The sequence below is a fragment of the Aythya ferina genome, assembly GCF_964211825.1.
Source record: "Aythya ferina genome assembly, chromosome: 23".
In the NCBI taxonomy this organism is placed as follows: domain Eukaryota; kingdom Metazoa; phylum Chordata; class Aves; order Anseriformes; family Anatidae; genus Aythya; species Aythya ferina.
The window spans coordinates 7,583,354-7,597,432 of NC_140321.1; the positions used below are offsets into that span (position 1 = coordinate 7,583,354).

A 14,079-nucleotide genomic window follows, 5' to 3' on the forward strand; every position below is an offset into this window, starting at 1 on the left:
CCTGAGACTTCCCTCCTCCCCTTCCCATCTGTATTTTCCGCCTCGGATTCGGGGCCAGAGCGGAGGACAGGGATCGGGGAGGAGGGGGTGGTATGTCTCCTGCTCTCAGCGCACTTCCCCAGGAGGAGGGGGAGGCGGAGGTGTCCTAACAGGGCTGGAGGTATCTGGGGTCCACCCACCACGTTCCCGTGCACGTTTTGGGACATCAGTGAAAGATTCCAGCTGTAAAAAAGAATGGGAAAAAGATACATGTCTGTAAAAGGATTAACCCTTAACTTGCAATAGAGGGGCGCTTTGAGAGGATAATCCATTTCCAAACCCTTGAGTAGACCTGGTTTCTTTTGAAGTCACTCGCAGGTACAGGCCGTTGGAGATCACAGATGGATTTCTTTTTTGTTTTATTGTATTACTTGTTTTTCTTTGGGGAACATCCGAGGGACTTCTTATCGGCTAAAGCCGCTTCTGCTCTACGGCCTCTACAGAGGCATGGAAATCAGGGCTAGAGATTCATGCCGGTAATACAGGTTTAAAGAAAAAGATACTTTTGAGATTCTCATCAACCAGCACGTTCAGGAAAGCAGAACAAACCCTTCGAGACGCTTTCCAGAGTGGCGGGAACGGAGGGTGCAGCCGTGAGTCGGTGAACCTCCGACCCTCCCTCACAGCCAGAAACTGGAAAACAAAACTAAAAAGTAAAAATTAAATTAAAAAAAAAAAAAAAAAAGGCACAACTGGTTCAAAACAGAGCAATTCGGAGCAGAATCTGGATGGGGAAGAGCAAAGCGTAGTCGGTCACCGCACGACAGCGCCTGCGCCCCTGTGCGAAGCCCGAGGAGCGTTACAGCCGAGTGCAGAAGCCTTCGTGCGTCCGCGGCGTTCCCTGAGAGTTTCCGCGCCCCCGCCGTGCGTCTCACCCGTTTTGCTCCTTTTTCACCTTTATTTTGCGGTGCCAGAGCCGGGGCCGGGGCCGGGCTGCCCTGCGCGCCATTGGCTCCCCCTCCTCGCTCCCCGTGACGTCACGGCGGAGGGGCTCCCGCCCGTGTTCGCCTCCCCCCACCCCCCACTTTCCGGCGGGGCTCGGGGCGAAAACACCGGGGGGGAACGCGCAAAAACGGGGAGAGCGCGGCAGGCCCCGGCCTGCTCCCCGCCAGGGACCTGGTGGGAGCCTGCGCCTGCCTGCAGTATTAAATACACGTGGTATTGGAAACGGGCGAAATCGCTGCTTAAAATAGACATTAATTAAGGCACGCTGCGGCTTAACGCTCCGAATCTGTGAAAGAAAAGGAAGGAAAAAATTAAAAAATAAAAATAAACGCGGGTTGTGGTAACGGTGTTTTGAAGTTTATTCGTCCTTTCAGAGGCTGTTTTGGGGTTTACAAGCAGACTTAAACACGATGCTGCTGCGGGGACTCTCCAAGGCAGCACTCCGTTGCCTTTAAACACCGAGATATTGAACAGATTCTGTACGTGGTTTGCAATCGTGCACTGAGCCCTTCCCCGAAGCCGTAAAATACAAGTGCAGAGAAAAGAGCATGTTTGAGTACTTCCACCCTATTTATGCTGTTGTAAACGATCACGAAGTTTCTTTATACTAAACGATATTATTTAGTAATATACGAAGGTTATCTCAGACATGCTATGAAACGTATCGCTATAATTCTGCATTATTAAGAGAAGGAAAATGTGGATACAAATATATGTATATATGCACAAACGAAATCATGTATGAAATTATACGAATTGCATTTACCTGTATCAAAATATATTCACGAACATACATGTAACTGTATGTATATATGTGCGTATACAAACACGTGTGTATATTTATATATATATATATATATATATATATCCACATAGCTGGTTACTATATTGCATGTATATACGTGCATACGTTTGGGTATCTGGGTATATATAAACACACGAACACCAATATCATATACGATAAAAGGTAAAATAAAGCATAATCCTAAATATGTGCATACCTATATGTATATTTTATATATAACAGCACAAAACGTATTACGTGCCTTCATAAATGTATGTATTTGTACATGTTGTACACGTACTGTGCATTCACGCAAAACCGCACGTTTATACCAATGAAAAAAAAATCACGTGTGTTTCTATGTAACACACCTGGAGTATACACACACATTTTGATACTTCTGCGTGTAGTTAAGGAAATTTTATTTTTATGCTCTGAGTACAGCTTTTCTTCTCTAAAGACCAAATTCCTTGTGAAATTCCCCACCCCTTCGCCCCCGGACAGCCCGCTCCTGCACGGAGGCAAGACAGGAGTTGCGTGTTTGGGGTTAATTAAAGCAATTAATTTTTTTTTTTTTTTTTTTTTTTTTTTGAACGCCCTGACGATGCAGTTCAAACAAAAGCGGTGGGACATGGAGAGCACGATATCTATAGCGACGTTGTAAGGCGAGTGGGCCCTCTGCATGCAGACCGGGCAAGAACGTTGTATCTTCTTAAGTTGCCCTCATTGGAGGCTGGGTTTAACTCCTCGGGAGTCGAGCCGAGCGGTGCCCAACGCCCCGAGCTGCGCCGGGCGTCTGGGATGGTGCGGCCCGCCCCGGGCGCCGCTCGCTCTCGCCGCTGAAGGAGCCGGAGTCCCCTTGCAGACGGGGACTCTTCGGGGCTGCGGTGCGGGGTGGCCGTGTCCTCACGGAGTGCTGTTGCTTTTGATTTTGGCAACGACTTTCTTCTCTTTCACCCGCCTGTTCTGGAACCAGATGGTAATCTGTCTCTCCGTGAGGTTGGTGGCGGCGGCGATCTTCCTCCTTTTGTCACGGGTGATGAATTTGCTGCTGGCGTACTCCTTCTCCAGCTCCTTCAGCTGCCCCTTGCTGTACGGGACCCTCTTCTTGCGTCCCCGGCGGAAGGAGCAGCCGTCGGAGGGCAGCTGCGTAGTGGCGTCTGGGCGCAGGGAGAGACGGGTCTGAGCGATGCCAGGACCGGGGGTTGGGTGGGCAGGCATCCCCACCCCTTCGCCCCCGGCACCCCTCTCCCACCGGCTTTTCCTCACAGCAGCTGCACCTTTTCCCTGCCTCCCCATTTCTTCCCTCGAGCCTCCCTGTCTCCTGACAATTTATTTCCTAATGGAAGTCAGCTTTTTTCTTCGCTAAATGTATTCATATCTGACTATTTTTTTGGGGGAGGGGGAAGGGGACACGACTTCATGTAACAGCAACCGACGTGAGAGAGCTGATGTGACGTGCACTGATTCAACGCGTACTTGCTCCGCGGGTTCAGCGCGTAACGCGGGGCCGGTGAACGGCCGAGCAGGACCGGGGCAAGTTCACTCCCAACGCCGTGGCATGGGCAGCGGATGGGGGACATGGGCATGGCCCTCCTATTCTCAGAACCGCGTACACCCAGCCTTTAAACCAGCTCCGTTCCGTTGCTTGCGGACTGTGGCTGGCCCCCAGCTACCCGGATCATTCCTGAACCCGGACTGTATCACCGATTGCCTCTGTTCTGAGAGGGCGATGAGTTGCAAAGAGCAGTGTTAATCTAAATTGCTGGTTTTGAAGCCTGCCTACCGACTAGAGTGGAATCGCTCACGAACAAGCTTTACTGGAGCTGCAGCAGCAGCTCCCCAGGAGGTTATTTGAAGCTGTGATCCCAGCTACCCGCACGCACGGCGAGCACCCCACACCTCCCCGCTCCCAGCCCTTCCGCAGCTCCAGCCCAGGGACTTTACCTGCAAAGGCGGATTTCAGGAGGTACCCGGCCTGGCCCTGCTCTTTGGGGCAGCACATCTGGCCGCTCCAGCTGCCGCCCAGAGCCCAAGGCTGGTGGTAACCGTCCACGGGCAGCAGCGTCTCATGCCGTGCCTCCCCGGGGCCGCCCAGCCCCGGCACCACCGACACGTCCAGGTACCCGGCGACAGGCTGGTAGGGGGCCCCGTAGCTGGGGTAGAAGGCGAACTCCGCGGGGCGGCTCTGGAAGTCCTCGCTGCCCGCGGGGGGGTCCAGGTACTTCTCGGGGGGGAAGGGGCCCTGGGCCGGGCCAGTTTTGAGGGCGCTGCGGGCGACGCGGCAGGAGTAGTAGCCGCTGCCGAAGTATCCGTAGGGCAACGGGGCGGAGGCGGCGGGGCCCGGCGGGGCTGTGGGGCCCGGCGGGGCGGCCAGGCACGGCTTGGCCGGCTCCTCCGCCGGGTAGCTGGGGTTCATCCCGGGGGGAGGCGAAGGGCCGCCGAGAGCCGGGGCGGGGGGCAGGCCCCTGCCTTGGCCGCCTGCGAAGCCCCCGGCTGCCAGGAGCCCCTCGAGGCCCGAGGGGGCGCGGGGCTCCGGAGGCTGCATGCGGGGCGGCGCGGGGGCCGGGGCATGGGGAGAAGCTGCTCGACAGCACCCGGGCGCTGTCCGAGGGGGGTCCCCGGATCTTTTTAAAAGGCTGTGAGCTGCCGAGAGCTGCCCTTCCCCGCCGGGCTGTCCTGACGCAATGGCCAGGGCCTGCCTCATTGGCTGCTGCTCGGGGGGAAAAGGACGGAGAAGGAAGGAAAAAAAACAAAACACCTCCCCCCCCAATCCCTCCAGTCCTAATAAACCCTGGCTGCAGAAATAGCGAAAATACTTTTATTGCAATAGAAGAAGGCGGGAGGAACCCCCCAAACACGTGACAGGTGGGTACACAGGAGGTGCCTCTTGCATCATGCCCCCCCCCCCCGAAAAAAAAGTAGAAGGAGGAATTAAGGGGGGGTGAGTGGGAGGATCAAACCAGTGAGGGGGAGCAATCCTGGTGAAAAAATACAGGCTTAGATTAAAGCCATCTATCAGCGAGGTGTCCCCTTCTTCCCACTCAGGTCCGAGAGTTTCTGCCCTTGCAAAAACTCCAGCCTGACTTGGAGATACCTGAGGACCCCTTTGGGCCCTCAGCTTTGCTCTTCGTGAGGCTGTGGAGAACCAGCACTGCCGTGGAACAAGGCTTCCCTTCTGCCCCTGCCTTGCTCTCCACTCATGCTCAGGGATTGTGTCCCATTGTCACGCATATGCACCCCAATCTTTCCCATGCAGACAGAAAAAACAAGAAGAAGAAATAAAAATAACTGCAAAGAGTGAAATCAAAACAAAACAAAACAAAACAAAACTCTTTACACACAGCTATTGCCTCTTTGCACAGTGCTGGCATGGAACTGGACCTAGTCTGCAGGCCAGTGTGGATCCCAGCTAAGTAGCTCAAAGGGAAAGAGTTTTGGAAAGAGGGTGGAAAAATAATATAGAGACCCCTTTGGGCCCCAGAGTAACAGACAGGTGGAGAGACAGGAAGAAGGGGTAAAGACAGATGGATGTAGTGTGAGGGATTACATCAGCATGGAAAAGTTTGGAGTAAATACGATGAGGCCTGTGCATAAGTGCCTATTAATAAATCTTTTGGTACATGCATTTTTCATCACCTGTACACACAGTACAAACACACACAGCCTCATTTCTCCCTCCTGTTTCTGTTTTTCTCCACAGTTACTCAAATAACAGTTGAGTTCATGCAGTGTTTCTGGATTATTTCCTTCTTGCAAAGAGATCAACTCAAGAAATCGAGATTTTCTCCTTGCTTATTAACAAATAATAGAAAATCTGCTCCTTCTGCCATGTCTTTAGGCCACCAAATCATGATCCTTCCTGGAGGAGCTGCATCAGCCTTACACACACAGAGACAGAAAAAATGTCAGGAAATAGGGATTGTGATGCTGGGCCAGGCATATAGGAGCGTTACTGGGCCCGAAATGCTTTCCTGGAGGGACCTCCCCAGGCTTGTGGGAAGTAAATCTTGCGCCGTGTCTGTTCCGGAGCTACTTGGTGGTGCCCAAACGGACACGATGGAAAAACACCGGCTTGACAAGCCCCTGGCTTGTGGCTTCCTACCTGTGTATGTGTCTGGGGGCGCTGGGTGAGGGGCCCTCAGTCTGCCGGGGCCGGGCTGCGGCCCCGGGGGCAGCTCTCGCCGAAACGAGGGGTAGGACTGGCTCGATCACTTCCAACCCGACGCGGAAAAGCTCCGTTCGCTGCGGCAGGCTGCCTCCCTCCTCCCATACCTCTCCTTTCAGCTCTGGAGATCTGCGAGAGGGGTTGTCCCGGTCTGTTTCTTCGAGATCCGCTCCTGCACCGCGTCCTTGCCCGCCGCGTTTCGCAGGAAAACAGCTGAACCACAGCGCAAAGCTGCACCCCCAGCCTCGGCTCCTCGCTCGGCTCTTCTTGCTCTCTGTTAAAAATCTCGGAGTCTTGCTGAATCCGATGATTTTCTTTTCCAGAAGAAAAACAAACAAACAAACAAACAACCACCACCACCAACAACAACAAACAGAGGAAAGAAAATAATAATAAAAAAAAAACTCCTGTCTTTTTAGCCTTCACCTTTCCGATTTCAAAGCTCCTTTCTTCCCTTTCTGTAGTTTAACGACTGTACTCCTTCTTTGACGCTCTTTTTATGCTCTGCCCCTGCCCTCTCCCCGTTTGCTTTGAACCAGCGCTCACAACTCGGGCGCTGGGACAAGGCGGCCGCGACGATCGGCTAAGTATTTGTCGACGGGGCCGCAGCTCCCCCGCGTCTCGCGGTGCTTCTTCACAGAAAGGTCGGGTTTAATCCGGAGGTCAAGGCCAAGTTGAAAGTTAAGGGCCTGTTTACTTCGGGGGCTTCTCTGCGGCGGGAGCTGCGGCCGCCGTCGGGGCTGCTTTGTGGGTCCCGGCGGCTGCGAGGAACGGACCCGCGGCGGCTTTGCAGGAGGAACCTCCGAGGTGGCCCGGACTGAAGGGGATCCGCGGACAAAGCGACTGGCTGCAGTTTTTCCTGCTAGTTTGCGTCATTTTATTTCTTTTTATTTATTGATTATTCAAAGCGCGGAAAGAAAGGAGTAGGATCCACCAGCAGAAGCACCCAGGCAGCCCAACGCGCACAGACACACTCATTAACAGAGGGAAAGGAAACGCTGGTTTTCGGAAATGTGATTTCACTCCGTTTCACAGAAACCCTCGAGCAGGCCGGTGTGTGGCAGTTGGCAGCTGCGGACCCTGCCGCGCTGCTCCAGCAGAAGCAGCCTCGCCTCTGCCTTCCGCGGGTGTGGCGGCCGCAGGAGCAGCGTCGGACTTTGACTTTCCACCTGGCTCCCCGAGAATTTGCATTTGGGCTAATTTATTTAGCGGCATTACCGAATTTCGATTTTATGTCATACCGCGTGCTTCTGAGATCTCGATTCCCGCCAGCTATTCTTCTTTATAACATGTTGCGAAAATTTTGAGCCCACTTTGCCGTGGAAACAGTTGAGTGCGGCTTCCAAACTGATACTAACATTTCCGTTCTTCGACGATTTTACGCAGAAAATTCAGTGTAATATTTTATGTCACAATAAAGCAAGAGGAACGTTATTATTTTAAAAGAAAAGAGTGATTTATTTTACCAGTTCCTCTCTGCTCTCGACAATCGTGCTTAAATTTATTAAAAACGCTTATTAGTTTGCAACTATTCTGCTATTTTTTTTTTCTCGATAGGATCCATTTAATATTTATGTCATCTGGAATCTGAAAAAGCTTTGAAATAACTCTTAACTGTCTGTAAATTTTTTAAGCAATTGAATTTGAAGTCGTTGTTACAAAATACGAGGGAAAAAAATCAAAACCAACCCAAACCCCCAAGCAGTTTGAAAGGGAAAAATTGGAACTACTTAAAGACTTAACGTTTGGAAATAATCAATTGATGGAAAATTGAATTCTGGGTCTGGAAGGGAGCCCAGCTCTTTGGTTTTTGATTTTGGCAATATTTCTGGGAAGAAAAAATAAATAAAGGCAAACATTTTTTTTTTTTTTTTTTTTTTTTTTTCCTCCCTTCACTGCCGGCCCCTCCTTTCCCACCCCACAGGCATCCCCGGAAGCCCAGGGGTGGTAGGTGCGAATATTTCTCTCCCTGGTGACTGGAGGGCCAGAATCTGCACTTTATAGCACATTTCTCTTGGATCCTTTGAACAAATCAGCTGGCATGGGAACAGAGAGCATGGCCTGACTCCTCTTTGCTTCTTTTATCCCTGTATATTGCTGCCACTCCACGCTGAAGCCCTGGCCAAGCCCCCGGCACCACAATCACTGCAGCACATTTTTGCACACACCCCCTTTTTGGGGTGAAATATGAGGTGACTTCAAACTCGTGGCGTTTTGTTTAATCCGGTTCTCTCCATCCCTGAACTCTCCAGGTCTTTTCTCCCCTCCCCAGCCTTGACTGGAGGCTTCTTCCATGCCTTTTATTTTCCCTTTGAGAAGCCTGGAAGGCTGAGTGCTGCTGTGCACCACTTGTGTCTTGCTCTTGGACTGTCAAACCTGAAATCTCCAGTTTGGGTCTATACCTCCCTTTTGCCAAAATGTGAAAACGAAATCCTGTGTGGTTCCCTGAAAACTGCAGCTGTCAGTGCCCCAAACCCTGACGTTCCCTCAGAAAATACCCCCCTTCCAACTTCCCCCTGCCCATCTCCTGCATCCTGTCCTGCAGCCCTGGCCTCTCCCACACCAAGCTCCTCAGGCAGGGAGGCTGAAACCTCAGAGGGGGCCAACTCTGAACTCCTCCTCCCACTATGAGAGGAAGAAGCATAGATGGAGTCCACGATGACTTTTCCTGCAGGGCAGAAGCCCGAGGAAAGTGGAGGGGATGTGTCCTGGGCGCAGCTTATGAGGCAAATGCTCCTGCCCTGGAGCAGAGATACAAAATATGAATGTGCATCTGCTGCTGCAAATAGAGATGTCTGCACATCCTCGACCTGGAAACAGCCTCATAAACATTCCCGCGTGTCCCTGCTTGTGTCAGCTCTGTGTACAATCCAGCTCTTCAAGTGCACTTCCTTTAAATATGGCAAAATGTGCATCTCTGCAAACCCCTTCACATACCCCTATGTGTGTGTACATGTACATGTACGTGCAGCATGCACTGTGGCTGTGTATCCTGTTGAGTGTCCCACCCAGATGGAGCAACTCTTTAGCCCGAGCATGTGTCCCTGCTCGGCACCGAGCCCAGCAATGTGCACCCACCACTGCACGCACCACAGCCCTGCTCATGTGGGGCCTCGCCCCAGGGACTAACTTGGTGTTCCTCAAGTCTCTGCTCAGCTAAAGCAATTTATTTCAGCTGTGGGATAAAAGGGGAATTATTTTGTGCATGGTGTTTAAGCCCGGCTTCTGATGTTCAATTCATTGGGAACTGTCATATTCCTTTGCACTTCCCTGCTGCTCTCTACTGCTGATGGGAGCCTGCAGCAGGGTGTGGGTTCTGCAGGCAGCCTGCAAAGGGGCACAGCTTGATGACATGTATGGAAGGGCTCACAATAAGGCAAATTTTGGGTGGAATCAGGAGTAGTTTGAGACTTGTTCTAAAAAATGTGCCCAAGACTGGGATCCCTCTGAGGAAGGTGAACCTAGGTGGTTATCCAGACACTTCAGGAGCAGCTCTCCCACACCAGGCATGCTGCTACCAGGGCAGCCTGGAGGCGGGAACCAGAGTAATCCCCTCCCCTATAGGCAAGTTTGTTGCTGAGGAGGGCTGTGGGGCTGCAGTAGAGCTCTGACTGCAGAGATCTGCCCAAATTTACTGCAGCTGTTGAAGCTCTTTATGCCTCTGATTCCCAGGTGGGACCGTGTCTCCTCTCTAGCCAGGCTCCACTGCAATTGATCACTTTCAATTCTAGCTTCTCTGATAATTCAGAGATTTCTTCCTAGGGCAGAAAGCTAAACATGGGACCTTTGTTTTTTGGACCAAGCCACCAACATGGTGATCTCCACCAATGGCCAGGCTCTAACTCATGTGCCAGGTATGATTCATGTCCTATATTCAGGAAAGTCTTACTGAGTTCAGTAGGATGGACCATAAATCAAGCAAGATGGGTGATGTCTGCTTCAGCCTCAGGCTGGACACAGAGGTGGTGATGGAAGCAGGATGGTGACTGAGGTCCTCAGACCCTGTAGTGCCCATAGCAATGGGAATTACGCTTCCTGCTATTTATGGCAAAACTATCCAGGCCTTTGGGGCTACGGGCTTCAGAGCAGAAAAAATATCGGGGATATGAACCAGTGTACAGGTTGTGGCACTTCATAGTCAGTGGAAATCTGGGACAATATATATATATATTTACTTTTTTTTTTTTTTTTTTTTTTTTTTTTTTTTTTTTTTTTGGCTGAACTGTGTATGCTTTTTACCTGCACTGCTAGGAGAGATTTGTATATATCCAAAAAGTGGCCAGGTGATTGACTCAGGCTTACTCTGCCTTCCTGAGTTAGGCGGTGGATCGATAGTGCCTAAGGAGAGTTACCTATAAGCACAGGGGTGAACTCAGTGTCCCCTGGCTAGAGCAAAAACCACAACAAGTTTTTTGGGAGACATTTGTCTTAGTATATATCTACTTTCATTAGTAGATAATACTGCAGTCACAGGGAAGCAGGTTCTTGCACTGCCTTCACCGCTGCCATTGCCACTGCCAGGCCAGATCTGGGGAGGTCTCTCCTACCTTCCATACCCACCCTGCGAAGTCTAGGTTGGAGATTCAGACACATGCATTGTGGCATAAGGTGATTCCCAATGAGAACAGATGACTGTAGCATGGAAAGACCCCAGTCATCATGACTGGACTGGCTCCACTGCATCCTGGGCTGCAGCCTTGCGGGCAACACGGAGCAACATCCCCAGTGCCAGTGGGTTTCAGTGTATTTTTACTTATTCAGCAGATTAAGGATTGAGAGCAGGGCTCCTTCCCTGTCTCCACCTCAGCTCTTGAGTTTAGTTTGAGATCAGGTGTGAAGTGGGAATAGCGATAGGGAAGGACCAAGACTACAACGTGAGACGCGAATCGCTGCATACACTTTGAGGCCGGGCTGGGTCTGCAGAACTCCCCTTCCCCGATGCTGCTCTGATTTCCCTCGCCTCTCTCGCCCCCCTTGCTGGGGGAGGAGGAGAGCCCCGCGGTTAAACCGGACGGGGCGGGCAGCGAAGCCTCCCCGCCCGATCAACCCCGGCGGCGGCCGCGCTTCACCCCGGGCTCCTCCTCCCACCGCTTCGCCCGCTCGTCCCTCGCGTCTCTCTCCTCTCCGCGGGCCCCGGCTCTGCCCGCGGGATGCCCGGGTGCCGGAGGGAGCGGGGAGGTTTCAAAGGGGGACCTTTGAAACCTCCCGCTCCGCCCCCGTCCTTATCAGCCGGGCGGCCCAGCCCGGCCGCTGCCTTCAGCGGGGAGCAGGCGGGAGGAGGCAGCGGGGGAAGGACCAAAGCCGCCTCCTGCCCCGGGCTGCAGCCAGGCTCCGGGGGCGCTGAGGGTCCGGGACCTAAACAGCTTTAACCCTAAATGAAAGCCGAAATCCAAATCCAGCTCCTGGCATTTTCAGCGACAAGTTCACTCGGACAAGGCTTCAGATGCTGCCGCTTAAACGCTGTGACACGTCCCGGCTGCTAGGACTATTCAGCTGATGTCCAATCAGTTTGGAGAATCAATGCGCTGCTATGAGTCAATTAAGCACCCAAATGATACTTGCCAGAATGGTGGAAAATACAACGCCAAGTATCAGCCGATGGGTTAGTGATTTGTTTCTTTTCAACTAGTGCCAGGCTACATTAAGTTCCATGCTTGAATACAATGGAGGGATTATTGGTTTACGAGCCGTATAGGGTCGGATACTTTATATTACGCTTTGCAGAAACGCAATTCTATCCTTTTCCAAAGGGTAAAACGCAAGGAGATCTCATTACCTGATACCGATGTTTGAAATCGCTTTTCTTCCCGTCTTTTTTATCTTGGGAGAGATGACGGGAGCTCCTGTCCCTAGTCCTGCTAGCTGTTGGCACCAGCGGAGATTTCTCAGGCAACTCTGGCCGTCTGAACTCAGTTCAAAGCCCCACAGGTTTCAGCGCACAACGAGGGAAGCTGGATCAGAAGCTCAGGTCAGAACGGTGGAGGAAGCAGTTCCTGTCGATTAAGGTGGTAGTTGCTTTAGGATTGAAGACATCACTCTGGAAAGTTTACCGCAGTGGCAGTTAATTAAAAATAAATAAATAATAAAATTAGTTGACTCTTCCTATCTACGCATCTTACTCAGCTAAAGAAATCCGGTCACTGAATTAATCAGTGGTGGTACAGGAACACACATCTCCATTGTCGCAGAGCAGGCTAAAGGTTTTAATAATCACTGCTCTTAACGTCCTTCTGATAAATAAGGACGGTGGCAGAACAGTAAGGACGTTACACTGTCAGACCTCACGTCAACATAAGCATCAATGCCGGAGACTTTTTAACTCGTTTTTCCAAAAAGCAAGGAAATTCCTTGCATTTTTCTTTCTCTGTTTCCCTGCAGAATCACATCTATGCGAGTTCTGTGGCAAACTGGCCGGAACAAGTGTTGCCACGGCCAACTTTCCACAGATTTTATTTTTCCAGCCCAAGAGTTGACTGAATGATAGGACACTGGACTGTCTCACGCCGTCCCGGAGACCCCGTGAGCCCGTTCCCCACCCGGATTCCTCCTCCTGAACTTGCTGCTTTATCCCCTTGGTTGGGACACAGAGCACTGAGCGTCCCACGAGGGTAGAAACCACTGCATTCCTCTCTGACCAATGGAGATACAACAATTAAGACTCTCCAGTTAAAGACCCAATATCCCCTAACGAGCTTTCCTGAGAGGTTTGTGGAACTTAAACATTGTCATCAAGTATTAAATTAGTATGAAGTGTTAATATTGATACAATAATGGTAGTATTGATAAATACTAAAATATTAATGCATTTTATGTATTATTATTATAATTGCTAACAATTATAATTGCTAACATTTATTTAATACCTGTAACTCAGATGTGTACACCCGAAGTGTGTGCAAAGCTGCCGCGAGGGCAGCACAGCACTGCGTGGACCCAAAGTGCTGTGTGTGGCCGGGTGCGAGGCTGCGGCGAGGTGCCTTTGCCGACTTCGGAAAGAAAGCAAATTACTAGATTCACAAATAAGTATCTTCTCTATCAGTTAACAGAGCGGATAGAAAAGGTTTCTTTCTGTCTCTTCCCTTAGTTTATTCCTGCTTGCCAAACCGGAAAGAAAACCACCACCAGCAGCAACAAAAAAAAAACAACAAAACAAAACAACAACAACACCCAAAACGAACAAAACAAAACAAAATCAAATCAAATCAAAACAAAAAATAATGAAGTACCGAGATATCACTGCAAAGCAGCGAAATCATTCTAAAATCGGTTAAGAAATGTTTTTACTTTTTTTTTTTTTTTTTTTTTTTTTTCCCACTTACTTCTTGTGTTGCCCGAATTACACTAATTCCCCCTGAACGGGAGAGAAGGCTTTCCTTTCCTTCCTCTATCTTTTCAATATTTGAGCGCTACCTTTTTATTTTTATTTTTTCTCAATTGTCTGGGGAAAAATGTTTTTTCTTCTCTCATTTTGGAGCCACCAACCTTGAGGCTCCCCTGAGCACCTGGCAGCCCCCGCTGGACTTCGAAGGGGGTACCTCCCCACCCCTAAATCCTCTCTCGAAGGGGGAAGGTATCCTCAGAGGCAGGGAAGGCAGCACACATTTAACTGCCGCTAATAACTAACTCCTCTCTCGTGGGCTGTTAAAGGGATCGAGTTCCCTTCTGCGAAGGTAAATAATTTGTTTTGTGTTAATTATTTGGATTATTAAAAATAAGCAGAAATTGAAGATGCTCCTTTATTCTGAGCGGAGCCGGAGAGAGCTACCATCGGACAGGGAAATTGCCTTCTCGCTATTTTCTCGTTGCCCGAGGAAGCCAAAGAAACAGATTTGTCACCGGCAGGTAACAACCGTTTTCCACCCAGAAAAGTCAAGTCGTGGCTTTCTACCACAAAGAGATCACCGATCGAGCAGGACCTGGGTGCCAGGGGAAAAAGGAGGATTTTGGTGATTTTGGGGTGGATTTGGAATCTGGCCGTCTCCAGGACGACATCACAGTCCTGGCGAGGAGCAGGGCAGGGTGCCCAAACCCAGCCCTCGCCTCCAACTTGGGAGGGAGCCCAGGAGAGCTCCGGTCTTTCCCCGGGCAGCCCCTTCCCCTGCTCTCCCCGGGGACTCCAGGGTTCGGGAAGTTCCCACAAGGT

At 50.8% G+C, this 14,079-nt stretch overlaps 1 protein-coding gene across 1 annotated transcript; it reads right to left on the minus strand.

The window, feature by feature from the left end:
* Positions 1 to 2,674: 2,674 nt before the first annotated feature.
* Positions 2,675 to 4,316, minus strand: HOXB13 (homeobox B13; the record flags this gene model as incomplete). Its single annotated transcript, XM_084496114.1, has 2 exons — positions 2,675 to 2,928; positions 3,716 to 4,316. 2 exons carry the CDS (start codon positions 4,314 to 4,316, stop codon positions 2,675 to 2,677), a joined length of 855 nt encoding a protein of 284 aa, XP_084352240.1.
* Positions 4,317 to 14,079: the final 9,763 nt, after the last annotated feature.